General features: G+C 45.3%; 1 protein-coding gene across 2 annotated transcripts in view; it reads left to right on the top strand.

Annotated features, from left to right (window-relative positions):
• The window catches only part of LOC133342146 (ubiquitin carboxyl-terminal hydrolase 2-like), a 42,905-nt gene extending 20,973 nt beyond the window's left edge, over positions 1-21,932 (top strand). The window contains exons 4-13 of one of the 2 annotated variants that reach the window (XM_061551121.1): positions 867-990; positions 1,859-1,970; positions 4,915-5,028; positions 5,497-5,561; positions 6,028-6,131; positions 7,712-7,786; positions 8,032-8,110; positions 12,504-12,617; positions 13,531-13,651; positions 14,268-21,932. In XM_061551121.1, the coding sequence (XP_061407105.1) occupies positions 867-990; positions 1,859-1,970; positions 4,915-5,028; positions 5,497-5,561; positions 6,028-6,131; positions 7,712-7,786; positions 8,032-8,110; positions 12,504-12,617; positions 13,531-13,651; positions 14,268-14,349 (990 nt within the window). In that variant the 3' untranslated portion in view covers positions 14,350-21,932. Of the gene's footprint in view, positions 1-866; positions 991-1,858; positions 1,971-4,914; positions 5,029-5,496; positions 5,562-6,027; positions 6,132-7,708; positions 7,787-8,031; positions 8,111-12,503; positions 12,618-13,530; positions 13,652-14,267 lie in introns of both variants that reach the window. The other variant, XM_061551120.1, reaches the window with a different exon arrangement.
• Positions 21,933-22,820: the final 888 nt, after the last annotated feature.

Here is a 22,820-nt window from a genome sequence, read left to right as displayed (position 1 = left end):
CGGTCGCAACACAAGCGTCCGTCATCAGGTGAGAAAGAATGATCTGCTGTTGTGGCTTTATATAGGCACGGGAGGGGGGAGGGGTTTTGTAGAGTAACTTAAAGCTTTCATGGCTGCAGGAGTTCACGGGGGTAGGGGGGAGGGTTTGTGGAGTGCAGGGATGGGTGGGGGCTGGAGAAATTAGCATGTCAGCCCCCACCCATCCCTGCACGCCACAAACCCTCCCCCGTGAACTCCTGCAGCCACGAAAGCTTTAAGTTACTCTACAAAACCCCTCCCACTTCGCCCCCCCCCCCCTTACGTGCCTTTATAAAGCCACAACAGCAGATCATTCTTTCTCACCTGATGGCGGATACTTGTGTTGCGACAGAAACGTCGTGTTCTATTATATTTTTTTTCTATCTACGTGACTTTACCGAAATAACCAGAGAGTATGGATCCCTGCAGTCACGAAGACTTCAAATATATGGCAGTATTAGCCAGGGCAGCCAGCCCTAATTAAACCGTGAACCTCTGCAACATCCGGCAAATGCATGACTGCTGGGCCATGTCCCCACCTAAGATGCTCGCTGATGTCGGACAGAGTGGAACACACGGAGTAAGAGCCGTTTGTGTTTCGAGTTGGGTCTCCAGAAATGATGGTGGGTGGCAAGTGGACATTAAGATCGCCGCCTGTTCCCCTGTCCTGATGAGTCCTAAGGTGGATCTGCACCCTTGCTCACAATTGTCCCAGTGTTGTTGAGTGTCCAAAGCAGGAGGTTCTTTTCTTCGCTGGCATTTCCTTGCCACGTCTTGTTAGTGCGGGGCTCCGTCTGAGCGATGCGGTCGGCTGAGTGTGGCTCTGCGTGTCTGTACTGTGTGTGCAGTGCTTCCTCAACTCTGTGATCCAGTGCCTGAGCAACAGTAATGATCTGCGGGACTACTGCCTCAAGGGGGACTTCAAACAAGAGCTCAACATGGGCAGCAGGATGAAGGGCGCTCTCATGGAGGGTATGGCAAGTGCCCCCCTTGTAGTTTCTGCGTTTACACAGGCATCACTATTCATCATTATTCACTACTGTGCGTCACCTTCAAGTTAAAATGTATTTTATTTCACCAGACATGAACTCAAGAGACCAGTGTAGTCTGTTATACAAGAATGACCTGGGTCACCAACATGACAAACGCAATAACATAAACAAACATTGTTGTAGTTGTTTTTGTTGTACTTAAAGTGTGTTTCTGTACATGCTTTGACCTGAACGTTCCCTATATTAAGTTTATGTGATTGTTAACAACGCTTGGGCCTTGAGAGCCACCTTCCCCATTTGTTGAGCTGCTATTTGTACAGTTTGGGCTCCCTCCCGATACATATTGCTGCTTTTTGGCACACTTAAGAGCAGATATGTCAATGAGTCATGGTGAATTTCAGCATTGGTACTTACGTGCTTAGTAAAGAGTGCACCTTATAACATGTATGATTCACACATGGTTAAGTTCACGTGGGACTTGTAAGTCCAGTTTTAGGAGACCCTGCCTGACATGGACACTGTCAAGGGTGCACAATGTATAACTGAGTGTGACCAAGTAATCTTCGTGCATGACATTGGGAGTACCTCTGAAAGACATTGTGTGATGGAGAGATGTGTGACGGATAGATATAAGTGAACAGGCTTTTTTTTATTGAGCACGATTATTTATCAGAGCTTAGGAAATTAAACAATGGCAGGGAATTCCAAAGTGGAGCAGTGCGAGGGAAAACAAACAGAAGAACAAGTGTTTTCACATGCAGTGCGGTGATTGGGTGAGTGGTGGGTGGGTGAGTGACTTAATGAGCGAATGTGTGTGTCTTCTCTGTGTGCTTGCTGCACGTGAGCAGAGTTTGCCCGGCTGCTGCAGGCGCTCTGGAGCAGCACGGGCTCAGAGACGGTCAGTCCCCAAGCCTTCAAAACGCAGATTCAGAAGTACGCGCCCCGCTTCATGGGCTACAAGTGAGTGACCAGCAGGTGGCCGCGTCACGCGGAGGAATCACGTGGTTTCAGAGCACCGAGCTAGCAATGCTGATATGCTGGGTGTGATTTATTCACAGTTTTAGTCACCTGTGGTTATACTGATTCGTCAATAATACTCCCTTAAAATGAAAATACATATAAATAGGTGACGATTTAGGAAATGGCCCTTCATATATGTAATTGTCCCTACTTTTTGAAGAATGACCAATGCCCAAAAGGTTGCTTTCATAAAGAAGCACCTTTGCCCAAATCAGTGCCTAAGTACCTATATTTTTTCCTTTAAAGCCAGTTTTTTCACAAGCATGTTGAGTTTTGTTAACTTTGCTTGTGCATGGCGGTCAATGCAGTATCACCAAATAAAGTGGTTGTACTGCCTTCTCATTACTAGGGAGCTGGTGATCCCAGCTCAGTCAACATAGACTGTATATATAAAAAAAAACCTTAAGTTAGTTTTTACCCTAATTTGCTTATTCCAGGTGTGAGAATAAAAAATGTTGGATTTATTGATCTGTGACTAAATCTTTTTGCTGGGCAGGTACATTTTTGCCCCTAATGTGGATAAAGTGGCTTTTGAAATGACTTGAGAAAGTATTTATATGACACTAGCGGGAAGTACCCGGCGTTGCCCGGGCGAAAAAGACACACACACACACACATCGACTTACACACAGACATCGACCCACACACAGACATCGACCCACACACATACAAACACATCGACTTACACACACACACACATATGGACTCACACACACAGACATCGACTTTACACACACACATGGAGTTACACACACACATAGACTTACACACATACATCGACTGACACACACATACATAGACTCGCCCACGATGCCCGAGCACGAAGACCGACGACCGAAGAGACGTAGCACGGTGGGTTGATTCTAGACGACAGCCGCGATTGCTCTCGGGCCATCTCTCTTATGCTGCCGAGCGTGGCCTTGCTCCGCCTCCGGCCACGCCCTCTTCTGGATCTCTCCAGAAGGGTCTGGAGTCAGCATCACGTGTCCCTCAAGCCCCCTTTGGGCCCCCTTGCTACCCCGTGCCGGTCACGTGCCCTCTCGGGTTCACCCAGACGGTCATGTTCTCACGTGCCCTCTCTCTGCCCGTCAACGGGACCATGCCCTCTCGGGTCCACTTCCCTGCCATACCTACGCCGGTGCTAGAGAGGCACAAGACACACAGTTACAGGCTTGTGACCATAGATGGTGCACACGCCATAGTGACTCTATTAACATCTCTACACATCTAACCGAATTCATCCGGACTCTACTCGAGAACCAACGATTCTTCGGGGAAATTAATGGAAAGCAAAGGTGCTGATACTGACAGAGAAATGGTCTTCCACAAAGCAGTGTGCTTGCACCATTACTTCCAATCTACCCAGACACCAGAAGTTTCATTTACGTGAACGACCGCTGCGTAACAGCCCAATGCAAGGACTTTCATCACCTCTCAAAATTACCCTGAAGGCAACATTAACAAACCTTAGTTTAGATTGTTTGTTTTTATTTGTTACACGGATGATCCCGTTTATTTTATTAAGGAGATCCGTGGTACGTGAGCACAGCAACAACACAAACGTCAGTATTGTAGAGAATGAGTACAGGGTCCTTCAGGAATATTTAACAACAAACAAATTAGGTATTTACCTCTAGAAGTAACATGAACACACACACATCGAAAAAGACAGTGCAGCATACGACGAGGAAAACCAACTCTGAACCAACCTGTTGAAGACCCAAGTATGCGCCTTCTAAGAAAAAGGGACGTGAAGCGGGAACTCACGATCTCATGGTTTAAACTGGCCCACTGCTAACATCCCGTCGGCCTTGGTTTAATACTCAACTAATCTATGACATACAAGGCACATATTGAGAAAACCAGGGCGAAGGTAAACTCACAATGTCACATCATCCAGAAAATGGTCATCGCAAAATGGGGATCATATACATCTCCACTCATGTCAATGGTGGTGGCTCTCTGCTGCTCGGCAGCGGAGTACGTGTGCCCTGCATGGTAGAGGTCCGTACGTTTAAAAAAGATCGGCCCGGTGTTCGATTGCTGCAGAAGTATTGCTGGTTTTCTCAAGCCAACCAATGTAGACAGCCTTTACCTGTTGGCTGACATCACACACCTGGACAATCAGAAGAATGGTCGCTAGCTGGGCACAATGGTTGCACTAGGCCACAAATCCAAGGCATCCACTCTACCAGCATATACCTGCTGCCAGTTTAATCACGTAATAGTTTTATCACCACCATAGAACCTCTCAGCTCATTGCGGAGAATACATGGCTGCAACTGTGAAATGCACGAACATGAGCTGAATCAGCAGCTGCTAAGATGAGAGTGTAAGTAGCAAGAACCAGAGGCAATCTGCAGGCAATACCTGAACCGTCTGCATACAAGTGTCGGCTATTGCAAGGCAAACCTCAGAAAGTGGAGCTATCTGGACCAGAACCAAAACACAAACTGCATCCGCAGTGAAGAGCAGACAATGGGCTCAGCTGCTCCAGTGTTGTCTGTTAAGAGGAGTAATGCACAGTTGATGATTTAAGCATCAATACCAACTGAGCGCCGGCCTTTGCTCACAAATGGTCATCATTGATTAAAGTTGTTATGATGGAGACGAATTATGAATTTAATAAATGATTATTTCAATAGTGGTAATAGTGTTGATTATGATGACTGTCACAATACCGATTGCTTTCAAGAGTGCAACCATATCTTGCTCTAGACATGTTGCTCATCATGAGCATGGTGACCGTTACCATCATCATCGCCATAAGAAGCAGTATCACCGCAGTGACGCATCCACGGCGAACGCAGTCTGCTCCTCGTCTGTGGTCAAAGCGCGTGACGTAGCCGGGTGTTCTTTGTGCCCCTCCCCGCTCCCACCACAGCCAGCAGGATGCACAGGAGTTCCTGCGCTTCCTGCTCGATGGGCTGCACGGGGAGGTGAACCGCGTGCTAAGCCGACCCCGCCAGCCCATCAGCGATGACCTTGACTCATACAGGTAAACTTCGCTCTCTGGGCACCATAACCTTGGGGAGTCACACAGCTTTACGCAGCAACTCTCAACAACACTGCCACGTGCGCCACAACAACACAGCCACGTGCAACAACTCAACACCGCCACGTGCATCACAACAATACAGTCATGAGCAACAACTCAACACCGCCACGTGCGTCACAACAATACAGCCATGAGCAACAACTCAACACCGCCACGTGCATCACAACAATACAGTCACGTGCAACAACTCAACACCGCCACGTGCGCCGCAACAACACAGCCACGTGCAACAACTCAACACCGCCACGTGCGCCACAACAACACAGTCACGCGCAACAACTCTAACACCGCCATACTGAACATCGACACACTCAACACTGCCACCCACCCTTGCTTCAAATGCACTGGATTTTTAGTGTGTGCCTGGCAATCTGAGCCTGACCGTGTTTCCCTGTTCTCCTACCACAGTGATGATGAGAAGGCAAAGAGGATGTGGAAAAGGTACCTAGAGAAAGAGAACAGCAAGATTGTAGGTGAGTGCAGGATGGATGGGGTTTCATCTGCATCTTCACACCACCAATAATTTGCAACTATCACATCTGTGATGTTATAGACTGTGGAGAAGAAGTGTAACAATTCACTCCTCAAGAAATTATATTGTCACGATCTGCCAAGGTGGCTCAGCAGTAGACCATGTGGCTCACAATCGGAAGGTTGGTAGTTCAAATCCTAAATGGGAGTGGATTCAGCACATCATCCCTCTGGGGCCAGAAAAATTAATACGATTGTGTGGGACAGTCAACAATGGTTGTCTTTTGAATTGACTCGTCTTCACCATACGAATACGGAAGTTTCACCACTGGCTGGGCCGTAAAAAGGAAATGAGTGCCAATGCCACAATGCTCACAGGAGCAGGAAATTATTTTGACTTAACTACAAGAATCATTAAGTGATTCAAGCATTGCTTTGCATTTTCTCTTGCTGCCTTCCGCTTCACAGACTTGTTCGTGGGACAGCTAAAGAGCTCGCTCAAGTGCAGCACTTGCGACTTCTGCTCGACGACTTTTGACCCCTTTTGGGACCTCTCGCTACCCATCTCGCAGGTCAGTGAGGAGTAGTTGGAAAACGAATATATACGCTGTTTATAGGCTGTGTCACAAGCTGTTAGAAGCTTTGTTAATGAAAAAAAAGGATACATTTTTTTTGTCAACATTACTCTAGTAATGTCATTGCGGCATGTGACCTCACTTCCTTACTCTGTAACAACGTCATTGCACAAGAGTTCCCAACTTGCATCACACAGCCACCGTACACACAACCTTGTTACAGATGGCATCTATGTGTTTAGAATGTTTGTTTTTCAGCTGACATTTTCATTTAAAAGGGAGGATAAATGTATTTTTTTCATAAAATTATTTCTGAGCACAGGCAAAAAAAGCACTCTTATCAAAATTGTAGTGGATGAGGCAACACGTGTTTTGAAGAAGCACGTTTGTAATAAGAGCGCGGGACAATACATGATGGGAGGGAATTTCAAAGTTTAGCAGTGCGAGGGAAGTAGCATTAAAGAGGGGCGCCGTAGTGGCGAGATGTTAACTACCTCACCAGGTATACATAAGGTCGTGGAATCGATCCCGACCCTGAACTCTATATATGGAGTGTGCATGTTCTTGTTGTCGCGTGGATTTTTCTCCGGGTCCTTCGGTTTTTCGCTCCACATTTAGAAACATATGGTTTAGAGTATTTGGCTGGTATAAATTTCCACATGATAAGACAATTCATTGGGGGTATCCTTTGTGGCCCGGTCGCTTCTGAAAAGAGGTGTATAGCTGTGTGGGCCTTGACCTAGTAAAATAAAAAGTTTTTAGTTTTATTTTAGTTTACAAGTGTTGTTATCTGCGGTGTGGTGGTTGAACACAGTATGGATGAGGTAAAACGGTTTAGTCTTTTAGACCGATTAATCAAAATGAGTGGAGGAATCAATGAGTGAAGTTCTCGGGCAAAGTAACTATGGAAATAGTGACAGAAGAGTGATAAGGAGGTGAGTGATTGAGTGAATTGGTGAATTCTGGATGATCAACCACCCAAGCTGCTTTATTCTGAATTCTTTCAGGTGCAGTGAGGTAAGAACCAAGTGATCCACCCCAGATATGACAACAGTATCCAACTGAGGCACAATGTGTGCTTTGTTTCGTAGTAATAATTGTTTAGAGTTAAAGAAGACATTAGTATGGAAAAAAACTATGCTTCTTCGATGCCTCCTTAGCCAGATTATTCATATAGCCATTACATGAGAGGGCAGATGAGATTGTTATGTTGAGCAGATTCATGGTTTTACTATTGATAAGAATAATAATTTTATTTTATATAGCGTCATTCATGCAATTGCATCCCACAACGCAGCACATCAATTTCCCAGTTCCGTACAAAAAATATGAAAATAAAACCCCGCTACTTCGAAAAAAAAAAAGAATACTTGATTAACGGGAAAAAGATGCACGTAACACGAAAAAATAATCACAGAGAAAATACATTTATAAATCTATTGAGTCTCGTTAAAAGTGGTATTGTTCAAGTGATATTGAGATTGCAAATCAGGCTGTGGTAGATGCCTTTTGGGGCTGCCCCTTCCCCCCTATGTGCTCTCCTCTGCCCTGATCTGTTCCTTGCTTGCCCACAGAAGTCATACGATTGCTCCCTCGTCGACTGCATACGGCTCTTCACCAAGGAGGAGGTCCTGGATGGAGACGAAAGACCGGTGAGTGGCAATGAAATCATTCACGAACGTAATCTAGATGTAGGTATCATATTTTAGTAAATTTGGCCCTCGGAGCAAAATGTTGGGACACCCCTGGTTTAGGTTCATTTTCAGTCTAAATTATTGTCAAGATATTTAAATCTAATACTATTTGTGGTCTCTGGATTAATGAAACAAGTTCCCAATGGGTTTTTTAAACATTTGACACTGATCGTTGTTTCTCGGTTCCACCCCATCCCATACAGACATGCTCGCGTTGCAAGGCGCGGAGGAAATGCACTAAGAAGTTCACAATCCAGAAGTTTCCCAAAATCCTCGTCCTACGTATCCTTTGCAATTACCACTCATCTCAGTTGCCATATTGCCCTTGTACCATGGCCAGCTCCAAAGAAATGTGCTCAGCTGTGGCTTTAAATACATCCATAAATAAGGGACTGAATTGGCAGTGGTGTTCAAGCCAAGTTAAACAAATGTCCACCATCATTAACATATAGATGCTGAGTCGGCTACCATTTCAGGCAGTAGCCCTTCAATGAGGCACAATAGCCTGTATATATTGTTATGCATTATGTTAACGTGGTAATATCAAATGTTCTGTAGTCTGCATTTAGGTGATCAAAAAGTGATTCCCTGTTCACGTGAGCATTGAGGCGGTTCCCATCTGTTTACAGCCCTGAGCCAGTGTTGGAGATTCCTCTTTCCTGTGATGGACACTGTGGATTTCCCCACAAAGTGGTACTTATTTTCTTGACCCCAAAGGAATTATAGGCTGATTTAATTCCTAAGCAGGATTTAAACTTGCAACCTTCCACTCAATCTACTGCTGAGCCAACTGGCCAGATAGAAGATCAGGCTGCTTATATCAGCTGTTTATTGATGCCTCATTTTCTCAGGTATTTAAACTTACTCTCTGGTTCTTTCGGTAAAGTCACGTAGATATAAAAAATAATAAAAGAAACACGACGTCCGTCATCAGGTGAGAAAATTATCTGCTGTTGTAGCTTTATATAGGCGGGGAAGGGGGGGGGGGTTTTGTCGAGTCGTGGTTGCAGAAGTTCACGGGGGAGTGGGGGGGAGGTTTTGTGGCGTGCATGGACGGGTGGGTGCTCGCACGGGGGGAGAGGGGGGAGGGGTTTGTGGTGTGACTTTACCGAAATAACCAGAGAGTATGGATTCCTGCAGCTTCCAATATTTAAACTGAGGTGATTAAAAAACCCCCATCTAAAGTAAAAGTGCTTTTATTTCTTCAATCACGTCTTGTTTTGAGAATGTGTGACACATTTTTGGCATGTCGCACACTCCCTGAAGGCTACAAACTGTTGTTGACGTTACGTTGCCTGCAGGTTTGCAGGTAAGAGAACGGCCAATTAGTGTGTGGCGAGTCAACTGCTGTGAAGGCATTTGGGCCTGAGTTATCAAATTTCAAAATCACTACCGCTATTTCCTGTCAAAGTCTAAATGCTTCGCAAAGGAAATATTTTGTGCTATGTTTTTAGTGGAGTTTATTTTGCTTTACCAGGTGAGAACTTCAGACCAGTGCCCTGAGTACCAAACGGCTTGTGCAATTAAAATATTGCGTAGTCCATGATTTGTCACATTTCCGATTCCCTACCGGGTTCACACAATGGTATTGCGTACATTTCCGTGAACAGTCAGGGCCACCCTTAATTTTGCCATTACTTACGTACAGGCACGCCCGCTCTCACAAACACAGACAAACATGCACACAAACACGCACTGTCACAAATATACAAAAACATTCTTCCCAATATAGCCTTTTAACAGACTGTTAACAAATACTTATTACTACTTATGTAACGACTCCCGACTCGACTATTAGAGGTTTTTTTTTATTGCACGTAATTGTAGCTTAGGACCACGTCGTCATGAGCTAATGCTGACGTAGGGATTTTATGACCAAACAGACAGCGACATGAAGACAGCGACGACGGCGGCCCGAGTCCCCCTCCGCAGCCTCGAACATCCCCCCTGGCCCTGCTTTTATCCTCGTGGATTCTCTGGGGGAATTTCCCCAGCTGTCTCTTTTGGACACTCTGGGGAATTTCCCAACCAAGACCCTCCAGACTTGCTGGCGCCTTGTCTTTACATCCAGCCTCTGACACCCTGTCTTCACATCGAGACTTGCTGACACAGTATTTACACTTTCATGGCACACGATAGATAAACACACAAATAACACTCTCACACACGCACATAAAGACATTTGCGCACAAAGTAACACACTCGAATGATTTCACGTGTAGTGTGTTGACTTAGGCGCACACTTGTACTTGGAGGCAACACGTTTATTTAACACAACGGGTAATTCTAATAGGATAACAGCATAGGGTGGAGATCACCACGGCTCACTAAACTGTCACTCGGAGAGACAATTCTAAAGTCGGACCAGGGCAGCTGACTGGCTGCCTGGTCCACGCGTGAAGCCCGGAGACCGAGGATTGAGGACGGCGACTTCATTCCAAGAGTAGAACGCTGCGATCCCTCCCGGGACCCCGCTTATAACTCCCCTGGCGTGGCCGGCCCCGCCCCTGGCCACGCCCCCCTTCCAGAACCCTCGTGGGGACTCTGGATCCCCATCACGTGATCCTCTCACCCCCGACTGGGGGCCTCCCTGCCCCCCCCTCGTCCGGTCACGTGCCCTCCCGGGTTCACCTGCGGTCACGTCCTGACGCGACCCCCTTCACAGCGACACCCGGGCTCCGCCCTTACAGTGCCACCCCTCACACGGCACTGTCTCCACACCGCCGTGGCCCCCTCGAGACCACTACACACGTACTCTTGCACAAATACTTGCATGCAAAATCACACTCACATTTACTTAACATAATTCATAACATAAATATACAATTTCGATTTAAAGCTTTCGTGACTGCAGGGATTCATCTTCTTGGTTCTTTCGGTAAAGTCAAGTAGAAGGGAAGTAATAAAATAATAAAATAATAAAAATAAAACATAATAAAACAATTCCCTTCTACGTGACTTTACCGAAAGAACCAAGAAGATAAATATACAACTTACCTCAGCCACAGCCCGACTGAAGTGTATGGAGCGATAAATGTCACAGAAATCGCAGACAGGGATTTGCAGTTAGCCAGGCCCAGAATCTGAGGGGATGCAGGAGACTGCAGTCAGCTGAGCAGAACACTCCAATCTCAGGTCAATATTCTGTAAAACAGGTTGTAGACAAAGGCCTACACGACCACAAGCAGCATTGCATAAGTAAATCATCCCAAACGAGCAACCGTCATATATAATTTTACAAAATCAAAGTTTTTTCACCATTAACACAGCCGAATGCATCTTATTTTAAGGATTGTGTTCCCCATACCCACACTGCTACTCTATGGAGATGGCGTCCTGATTTGTGGAGGGAAGGTGGCTCTGTGGCACCCAGAGCACAGCAATGCATCGCACACTCAATCCAAACAGAAGTGAACATAGGTAGTAACATAGCAGTGTATCAATTTAATATGTTTTTGCGCATGATTTAATATGTTGACAATAATTAAGAATTCATCTTCTTGGTTCTTTCGGTAAAGTCACGTAGAAGGGAAATAATAAAAAGTAAAATCCTTTTTATTTTTATTTTTTGTTATTTTTTTAAATTTTATTATTTCCCTTCTACGTGACTTTACCGAAAGAACCAAGAAGATGAATCCCTGCAGTCATGAAAGCTTTAAATAGAAAAATAATTAAGGACATGTTAACTAAGTAATTGTATACGTTATCTATAATTGAGGATATATTCAGTACTTTTTAAATATGTTGTACATTTTTTAACAAACAGCAACAAATATAATACGATAAAAATACTCTGCATTTTCCGTTATAAGGTTTTGGTGCCTTTTCAATACGCTGCCTGGTAGGATTTACTTAGTTTTTCTATATTCGGACCCCCAGATAGTCCTACTTGTAAAAGCTACCTGTGTCGTGGGTCTCTGTCATTTATAACTTTCGCAAATAGCAGTGGACTAACCTGGGCGGCCCTGGAAGATGATGTCACAGAACTACTTCAGAAGTCACTTTATTTGATCACTACCTACAGTTAGAGTAAACCCTTTATATGCCTTCCAAAACGTGTTTGCCTTATGTTATCAAAGCTAAATTGCAACTTGCAAAATTGTGACACATTGTCACATTATTATTTGCCCCTGTAGCTACTTTTGCCTAGAAACCCTCACATCCACAGTGCTCCCTAAAGAAAGTGCTGTGCTGCAGTGCTTGCTAGAATAAAAAGGGCTTGCTAGAATAAAAAGGGCTTGCTAGAATAACAAGGGCTTGCTAGAATAAAAAGTGCTTGCTAGAATAAAAAGTGCTTGCTAGAATAAAAAGTGCTTGCTAGAATAAAAAGACACTTTTTTAACTTGGGGAAGCTTTCCCAAGTCTAAAGACCCCATTTAATGAGGATCCTGTCTTGTGGTGGTTTCATTAATGAGTGTTTAGCTTTTTGTTGGGAGGAAATGAGAGAAAACCCACCACGTGTTTGAGGGGTTATGCTCAAAGATTTGCAGATTCAATAACTCATTGGTGTACTTGGATCTGCTGGCCACCTCCTAGTTCAATCCTACAAAACCAGGTGTCCCCAGGCAGTTTATAATCCATACATTAACCAGACTGATCCTTACTTAGCTTCCGAGATGCATAAAGATTTTGTAAATGCATTGTTGCGTTATCCCTGAACTGCAATCGTCTTCAGACCTGAAGCGTTTCTCCGAGTCATCCCGCCGCTACCAGACCAGCAAGCTGTCAACCTTCGTGGACTTCCCCCTACGAGACCTCGACCTGGGCAACTTTGCTGCTGACAAGAATGGTGAGGCCAGTCCCTGGAACAATCCGCACGAGCGTGAAACATCGGCTACGAAAACAGGCAATAATTACTTCATGGGATCTTCTTTGCCAGTACCAAAATATGATAATAGGTTTTTCCCCTTTTTTCTGGCAACAAAACAGTTGTTAAGATGTTTAAACACCAAACTGAAACCTTTTACAAGGATTCATGTCTGCATTAACCACAATGCTTGTGGTCAGAATGCAAACAAAAAATCTACTCTAATAATAGATGCGTTGTCCTTGAAACTGATTGGTCCACACCAGAGACAGCTTTATTTTTAGCCTCGTCTCAAACGGTGTTTGACCAGAAGACGCCAAAAGGAGTCCACTGGTCTAACAGCTGCATATATTATCAGAGTATGTTTTTTGTTTGCATTCTGACCACAAGTATTGTGGTTAATGCAGACATGATTCCTTGTTAAAGGTTTCATTTTGGTGTTTTAACATCTTAATACTTGTTTTGTTGCTAGAAAAAAGGGGAAAAACCTATTATAATAATTACTTGTTTTTGATAGAGCCCTTTTACACCGGGGCATCTCACATTGCTTTACACCTGATACATCATATCTGACACATTTGAAAGGGCACCTCGAGTGGCAGCTGCCACGATGTGGCACATGGTGACTGAATATCTGGTCTATAAATGGGATTGTCTTTTAATCGCTACTTGTGCATCAGATATCCACATCACCCATCAGAAGTCCTAAATCAGTTTATGATCATCCACTGCCACCTGAATTGTGTGCAATCAGGAGGTTCTGCCATAGGATCTTCAGCTAGGCTCCTTTTTTTCACGTCCACGCTGCTTCATTGGTGCCACCACCTTTTCCGCACCCTGTGTGCATGACCAACACTGTTCCCATGTCTCCACACCTCCTTGCCCTCCCTCTCAGTGTCTGCTGTGTACAACTTGTACGCCGTGGCCAACCACTCGGGCACCACCATGGGCGGGCACTACATCGCGTACGGGCGGCCGCCGGGCAGCTCTGAGTGGCACTGCTACAATGACTCGCGGTGAGCGGCCATGTGGCCAGCACAAAGACAAATACAAAGATCCCACATATAGCCTTAACAAACTTTTGAGGCAAGTGCTGTTAGCGAGCATCTATGAAGGCCAGCACAGCACAGGAAGGGGTGGGTAACCAGCACCATGCCTTTGTCTCCCTGGTAGCGATGTTTACACACCGCACCAGCTACTCATTTGAAGCTGAGTTGACCTAGGGGAGGCCCAGGGACCGGTTTAAATAATCGTCATTTGTGTTGGCCATGAGCGGGATTCGAACTCGGGTCAGCGGGTTCATAGTATAGCGCGCTAACCGCTCAGCCACCGCTCCCCATTCAGCCAGCATGCACACGCAGGGCATCTTTTATCAACTTGTGGCAGCATAGAAGCACAGTACAACAATTGGATTTTACTGCATTGCCCTCTCCTGTACACCACGTATTCCCACAACCCGATGACAACCTACAATGTGCAGTGGTGGTTGCCCATACAAGCACTACCCGAGCTCACTTCTGCTTCACTTCTGAGATCTGACAAGATGGCGCACACTCCAGGAGATCTGTTTGCATTGAGTACGAGGAACTGTCGCCCCATGTTTCACCGCTGTGTTCTCTCTACCTCGGGCAGGGTGACCCCTCTGTCCATAGGTCAGGTGCGCTCGAGTGAGGCATACGTGCTCTTCTACGAACTCTCCACGTCGCGCTTCTGAAACCTCCTACCATGGACGCAGCTACCCGCCACGCCTAGTACTACCTGCCACGAACACAGCTAACCACCACGGACACCACTCCCCACCATGGACACCGCAACGCGCCATGGCCACAACTAACTTACTCGGACAACGCTACCTGCGATGGACACTGCTACCAACCGTGGACATGGCTAATTACCACAGACAGCACTACTTGCCAAGAGCAGCGCTACCCACCATGGGCAGCGCTACCCACCATGGGCACAATGCCATAGACGCAGCTGCTAGTACTGACAGCCACGGACACAGCTACCTGCCACGGACTTCACCACCTTCCCTTCCCTGATCTCCCACTCGGCAAATGCTACCCTCGGCCATGCTCCGGGGAGATGTGTCCACCCCTCCCCAAGGCCGGGATAAATGGTGGGCCGTCCTTGTGGCCTTATCACACGGGGAGAGCGTGCCACGCTCCGTTGCGTCTAAATGATGGCAGGAACTGAGCTTTTGCACTGCTTCCACAGCAACGTTTGTGACTTAAAGGCTTCAAATAAGCAGCACGAAAGAAAACGCATCTCTTAACCACACGAAATGGTGCAATCCTGTAATTTACCCTCAGTAAGATTATTAAAACCAACAGAACAAAGGAGGTGAATGTAGTTTGGCAGGGAGGTTTCGTCCGGTCTCTTTCCCAGCACTGACAGACAGTTCTGAAAGGTCCGTGGGTATTAAACTGTGATCATGGAGTGCACTGAGCTGCTACAGACTCGCACTTCCAGCAGCGTTGGAACTGAAGGTTGACTAAACAGTGTTTAATTTTACGGACATGCTAGTGAAGCACGAATGGAGCATGGAACTGCACTAAAGGGTAGAAAAGCAGAGTGAGTGAGTGGCTGTCCGAAAGACACCGAAAGGGCTTGGAAGCTCAGGCGTTGGCAGGGAAGGATACGACACCTGTGGCTGTCGTCGCTTCAATCCAAGAGTCGCATTTCACTTCCACATTGCGTGTACCACTCACTTCCCTGGCTCCTAGCTTGGCATCGCACCATTTCTCAACAGCAAAATGCAGTCCACATGGATTCTGGTTAACAGGGCTAGGCAGCGCCTCATTTGGAAATGTCTGTCACAAATCCCCAGAGTCATCCTGGGCTTGGGGAGGTGGGTTGTTCCTCAGGTGCGGAGCGACTTTCCCTGCACTCGTTGCCTTGTTTCGCCACTCGCTGGGAGTGAAACATTGCCGCTCTGACAGAAATTTCTGCATTCAACTTAGCCCCGTGGGTCCCTCTCTCCCATACAGGCAATACGATACAATAGATTACGGATGTATTTAAGTTCTGAATGTAACTACATCTGAAGACATCACCACCTTGTGTTGAAGACCGTTCTTTAACATAAGGTGGTGCTTTGCTCATGGAGAGTTATGGATATAAATGTGTAGGTCTCGTAACTTGGCACCAATAGCACAACAGGAATGAAATTTGGAGAATGCACATATTTATGTTGTTCCCATTCCCCTGTCCCCTGGGCTCTGGATACCTTTGTGATTGGCAGCAGTCATGTTTCTCAGAGCGGTAGTGTCTTACTGCAGGATGTAACTGGCAGTATTGCGCACTGCGCTTCGCAATGAGTATTGTAGATAAGAGTGTGGTGCGTGTGTGCGCTCTAACTCGAATGCACTTGCCCTCTTGCCGTTATATCCGCTATATAATGTAATTATTTAATATAGTGTGGACATTGGGGCTGCTGAGTGGGTAGTGTGGTGTTGAGAGGCATTGAGTCTGCAGGTTTTCCATGTGGGCACAGATGGTCAGCTTTGGATACCATATCTTTATAGGCTTCTCTTTTCGATTGCTACATGACAAACAAACACCTGCATAGTAAGACATGTAAGAAGGAGCGCCAACACCTACATAGTGTGCATAAAAGGCAAATGAGGGAACATCAGAAGCACTTATGTCACGTCATCTTCCAGAGGTTTTGTGCTAACATGGTGGTGTACTGTTCACTGTGAATTCTAAATAGTAATTGCTTCATGATCTCTTGGCAAGATACCGATAGCGCAATCGCTCTGTACTACGGAACAAGCAGACGTATCGTTACCGTGAGCTCATTACAGAGATCACGAGGCCCAGTGCATACTACCAATGCAATTGGCAGACAGGTCTGCAATTCAGAGACAATTATTTAGCAGACAATATGCCTACTTCTCATATCTGTCCCTCTACATAATGTAAGTATTGTTTACACATCACATGGCCTGCAAGCAGTGCATAATTTTATCGGCATTGGTTCAATACACTAAAACTGGACAGGTTTCGCCATTCAAACTCATCAGACATCATTTTTATGGATTGTTTTGTTTTCAAAGTTGTCTGTCGAACTCTATGCACCGATGGTTACCATACAGTACTCTCCAGCAGTAAGTAAATAAGGGCCAGTCTGTGGTAGGCCCAGAATTGCATGGGCTGAGTGGTGAAAGAGTCTAGCCAGCCCAGGCCGGGTGCTGCTGTATGAAGTTTATTGAGAATGTCCTCTTCATTCATACTAACTCTCACAGGCACTGGCTTCATGAAAAACTGTTATTATTTTAGTTCCCTTACATAATTTGGTAATGTATTTTTTTAACTATTCTACAACACAATGGTGTAGTTGGACTGAGCCTAATGTGCCCTTTAGAGTATAAATGAAATGTTAAATGATTGTAAACACTTGGTGGTAATTTAATTTCACGACTAACTAGCAACCCAGCTGTTCTTTGAATGTGACCGTCAATCTCTCTCAGCCAGCAAAACTTCTATTTGTATATAGAGCCCTGTGCTACTCCCTTTTTCTTGCCGTCTCAGAACTGTACATCAACATTTATCTCGATGTTTCGCTTTGTTATTGCTAATTCTTCCCTCCACTGTATCTCACCCACTTCCCCCCCCCCATCCCTCTTCCTGTTTCTCACCCTCACTCTCCTTATCCCTACCTCTGACCTTTCCCATCTCAATCTCTCTTTCCTCTTCTTAATCATCTCTCCCACTGCTTTTCATGTTCCCTTCTTGCCGTCCTCTTTCCTCGCCGCTTCATCCCCTTCCACTCTCTGCGCCTCTCTGTCTCTTACTTCTCCATCTCCCCACCCTATACCTCTATCTCCTGCCTCACCTCCTCCCTTTGCTCTAGTTTGAGTATGATCGAGTATGATGATGATGATGATATGACAACACGATAGAGTATCCCGCACATTTGTTTGGAATACACATCCGGAATGGATGGTGGGGGGGGTGACGACGGCGCGACGCACGAACCGGCTCAGTGCTGTGGGACGCGGGTGATGTACCGTGCACTTGGGAGTGTAGCACCACAGCCAGACAGGAACCCACCCAGGTCATCCAGCCAGAACACTTTTCTACTGTAGTAACAAACTGTATAGGAAGCAGAGACTCGATGGTTTTGAAGAAAACAGAAATGGTGCATTTTATTAATGCAGTTAATACTTGTTATGGTTAAGCACCATAAAGTAAAACAATGCACTTTTGATTAGAACAAAATGTACGTTAATCGTATTCAAGTCTCACGTTTTGCAGAGACACACGTAAAATGAATCAGTGTGAAAACTTCACGCTATCAGATTATAAACAGCTACTCCCATCCTGTGGGGCCACAAGGTGTCAGGCAGGGGAGCAAGTCAGCTGCTAAACCAGTGTTATCCTCTTGTCTGCGTGGGCTTTCTCTGGATTCCCCCCGCACACAAAATTATTCAACAAAAAAGCCACTAAACGTCAAAAGCAGGAGTTTCCTGAAAAAGACATGAAGCGAGTGAGGATTTGGTGGGTAGAGATACGGGGGCATTTAATATTGTTATCAATTCCGTGGCATGTCCCACGTCTGCTAGGCAAAACAAAAGACGGTTCATGTTCATTTATTGGGTATAGCCCTGTGAGCCATTCGGCTCTGGAATCGGGTGCAACCGCAACAAACAAAAACATGAACAAGAAACATCTTAAAGTAAATATGGTGGTCGCAGACGAGCACTGGAAGGAGGGCACCAGGTTGTTTCACCCGAAGCTCGTGTTTGCAATTCTGCCTTACTATGAGCAATTCTATAGCACAACCCAATGTTGATTTTTCACAAAGAAGTACTATTTTTTTAAACAGTGGACGCATGATGAGCCAAGTTGACCTCTGACAGTACATTTCGATGAATGCACTGTGAGCACGGACACTTAAAAAGGTTGACGTGTGGTTCATGGTAGCATGATGGTCAGCGGGATTGGGGGGCCACACTCGGTGGTTGTCTAGTTGGTTAGCTGACAAGATAGTGCTCGTGGCTCGCTGGCTACTTGACTTGGTTGGGTTACTAGGAAAGCCAGTACTCGTGGCTGGTTGGCTCGTTGGTTTGGGTCGGGAGTAAAGTTGGCATTTGGTTTTCTAGTGCGCTTCACCCACACACTATTTGCTTCTATTTCACATCACAATGCATGTCTTTTTAGTCGTGTCTGTCTAGGTCTTTACAGTTTTACCCAGGCAGAATGGGGAAACAAAATTACGTTAATAATATTAACACCTGTCTGTGTCAGGCAGTTGTAGAAACAAACCCCGACATGGTAAAATGAAAAAACTGCGTTATTTCATTCACATATTCCAAAGCCTTGAAAATAATAATATAATTTTACCAACATTTCAGTTGTGTCTTGAGGTATCTGTAAGTCCCGACACCATAACTTAGTTGTTGCACTCTGCAGAATTATTAATGGGTTTGAACAAATGTGTTTTAATTATTGTTTTTAATAATACCACTTTTATTGCTGTGTGATAATTCAATGTTGTGCTTTTTAAATTTTGCTTTTGGTGCATCCATTGAGACACCAAGGCATCCAATCACCAGTAGCCCCCCACCCCAAGCTCTGGCAAGCACTAGATATTTGAAAAGGAAATCTTACCTCTGAAGTACAGTATTGTGTTATATGGAAAATGGATGTACTTTAGCTTGGGATACTGTATCTGTAAAAGATGGCAGTGCAGCCAATATGGCCTTGACCCTATCCCAAACCCATCGCCGCCTCCTCCCACTTGCTGTGTACCCCGCTTCTGTCGCGAGTGTTTTGGTTTGATGCTCTTTCCCCCAGTTATTTCTCATCATTGCTTTGTTCATCTGTGATGGCAGGTATGAACAAATAGGCAACGGGCAGGCAATTTGGCATGCACAGAGGGCATCTAATTCCACAATTCTTTATGGTGGCGGTAAGTAAAGTACTATGCTTCCCCAAATTAATACAGTATAATTCGTCATCCCAATTGGTTGTAACTTGTTGGTGGCTCTGGGGTAGAGCAAGCAGCTCACAAAAATAAAGTTGCAAATTTAATGTCTGGTTAGGGGTTGCGGAGCGCATCATGCCTGCGGCGTTGATAAAAGTATTACTCTTTGGAAAAAATCAACCGTTTTGATTTGCCCCTGCCATAAGAATCTGGATTCCCCACCGCTTGCTCAGGGCTGTGAATCGTAGAGGAGCACAAATGCCTCTGCTCATTTCAGCATCAGGAAGCACCGACCACACATGTCCCATGGTTGCTTGTCACCTCCGCCCTCCTCTCCCCCTTCCTTTAACGCTGCAATTGTTCACCCGCACCACATGTGTGAACGTGAGATGGATGTGTGCAATCGTTCTTTAGAGCAGCTTTGTGGTGATGGTGTGGTCCAGTTTTCCACCACCACAGGCATGGGGATTTTCTTGATTTGTCCACGTCGGTACATGCACACTCGGTTATGAAAACGTGTAACTCGTGAATGTACGGCGTCGTGAACAGTAAAACCAGTGGCCGGCTGAACAAATCACTTAAGTGGAGCTACCCTCGAGTTGTGTAGAGTAGTGCAAGTTAAAGGTAAACATCAATAACTTGTGTTTTATGCAGTCAGCCGCTGAAATGAAAAGTGATCAAAGTGAAACATTATTTGGCAAGGATGTGAAGGGGGTAGGGTGCAGAGGACACTAGGTCTTCCCCCAATTCTAACAAACCAGCCCCCAGGACAAACCCTGACCTAAAACCCAAGGTCGGCTCTGCTGCTTCACCTGGCCCATTCAGACCTTTGTTCACTTTTCATTATCATTGTTCAGAATGCTCCATCTGTAAGGCACCGTCACCCAGCTGTACACTTAGGTTGCCAGTGTTTGCTTCAGTTGGTATCTCATCAAGAGTAAGTATGTACGTTGAACTTCTTTCGCACCATACGTAGCCAACCGTGCTAATCGGAGGTGTGAGGGAAGGTCAACAAACTAAACACAAAGCAGTTCTAAATAAAATAAAATTAGATTTAAAAGTGTATAGCCAGTGGCTTCCTAATATCAGAAGGAAGAGCGATCCAGACGGCTGCAGAAGCACATTTGAAAGCCCACGATGCAGTGACCATCTTTGTTCGATGGTGAGCCAAAAGCCACTGCGTGGATGACCAGAGTTTGTGTGATGGTTTGTGCTCCTAGACGATATCAGCAAGGTATTGTATTGTAATATTGATACGCAGAGGCTGTCATTTATTGGAGTCTGCTGGTCTTGGACAATGTCCTGTTGGATAAAACTCAAGTACCGTCGTCTCCCTTTACATATATGGTTTTCAATGAAAAAATATTGCAAAAGTTTGCTCATATTTTATGCTTTAATTCCAAGTAACTGGAAGTAAAGGTGAACACAGGGACGACCCGATTTTAAGAAGCAACCACCCAACAGAGGCACTTGTTTCCCCATTTAGACTTTGTCCCGGGCATATTTCACACGTTTACATCTTTGTTCCAGTTGATGTCTCTCCATTGCAGAATTAACAACATAATCAAGGAACTGTTAACAGTGGTGCACGAGCAATTTTTTTCTTTTACAAATCTGTCGTTACCACTGCCTCAACTCTGAAGGGCCTTGGCCCAAACATTAGAACATTATTCTTTTGTTTTACAAAGCCAAATAATAATTTTGTGATTGGGAATGAGGTCACTAAGGGGTTTATGGAGCGCCTAACCTTAATTTCACAGCTCTCATTAAGGAAGTTTAAAACTCATAGTTTTTTTTTTCAACAAGCTGTTTCTGTTCAAGATAGTTCTTAACGTTGCATGGAGTGAGCCTTTTTTATGTGTGCACCACTGCAAACTACGTGCTGTATTTTATTTCATTCCCGTGTCGAACGGCTCTGGGGGGACACTCGTTCATGCATCTGCAAGAGCTCAGGTTTGGATTGCATCTTCCTCTACGTAGCAGCAGCAGCAGTCATGAAGCACGGCTTACGGGGCTTATGGCTCTCCCATCATAACTCAAAGCCTTTGCTTCAGGATATTGAAATTGTCGAGAGGTCAAAGCTCTTATCTGAGCAGGCCAAAGCCATTCGTGAAGATTGTGCATCACCCATGGACTCATGGCTGTACCACAGTTTTAGAAGCAGCCGTGAGATCAACGTCTGCCTGTGTCAAGACTTAACCGTGACTTGGTTTAAACATGAATATACATCATCATACCATTCTGGGGAGTGTGTGGGAAGAGAGCTAATATAATGTATATGCGCTTGGTTTTCAAAATACGATGTTTTAAAAGATATGCAGGATTTGCAAGTATATTTAAAATAAATAAATTATAGACATTTATTTGTGTAGAGTGTACAATTTTCACACACATCAAACTCCGTTTGCAAAACACGTGCGTGCGTGTCCATTTTTTCACAAAAGCTTGAAAATCCGCTAGCACACCAAATCCCAATAATGCGCACCCACAACTATTAACCAGGGCCAAATACAATAGGGGTACATTTGTGTGTTTGTCAGACGTGCTGCAATTTTCATATCAGGGCTCTAGGACATGTGTGACTACTGTTGAGTCATGATATAGCCAACACGGTGGCATGTATCGACAAGGCTCGATTATTGCAACTCACTACGGGACGGGACATCTGGCAAAAACATTACCAAGCTGCAGCGTGTACACATTGGCACTTCTCGTGATGGGTACTGCAAGATGTGACCATGTCCGTCCAGTGCTTGCTGAGCTGCGTTGGCTTCTGTTTGCTGAACGAATACATTATAAGGTCGCACTCATTACACACAAAGTGGTTGCCACAAATGATCCACAATACCTTGCGGATTTCGTCAAGGAGCATACATCATCATGCATACTCCGGGCATCCTCGCAGCGGCTTTTGGCTCGCCACCGAACAAAGATGGATACGGCATCGCGCACTGTCGGATGCGTTTCTGCGGCCGGCTGGAAGGGTCTTCCGATATTAGAAAGCCACTGGAGCTCTGCACTTTCAAATATAGATTGAAAACTAATTTCTTTAGAACTGCTTTTTGTGTTTAGTTTGTTCTTTCCCGTACGTCCTATTAGCACGGTTGGCTATGTAGGGTGTGAAAGAAGTTCAACATGCATACATACAACCGGCCAAGGAATTGCCAGGTTAAACGGTTACCTTAACCCTCATTAAAAAAAATGAAATCAAAATTTGACGAGGAGTGACTACGGAGCCGCAGCGTGTGCGC

The sequence above is a fragment of the Lethenteron reissneri genome, chromosome 13, assembly GCF_015708825.2.
Source record: "Lethenteron reissneri isolate LAM-NWPU_2019-01 chromosome 13, ASM1570882v1, whole genome shotgun sequence".
Lineage (NCBI taxonomy): Eukaryota > Metazoa > Chordata > Hyperoartia > Petromyzontiformes > Petromyzontidae > Lethenteron > Lethenteron reissneri.
Note: the sequence above shows the minus strand (reverse complement) of the source record. Positions and strands in the feature narration are given on the sequence as shown.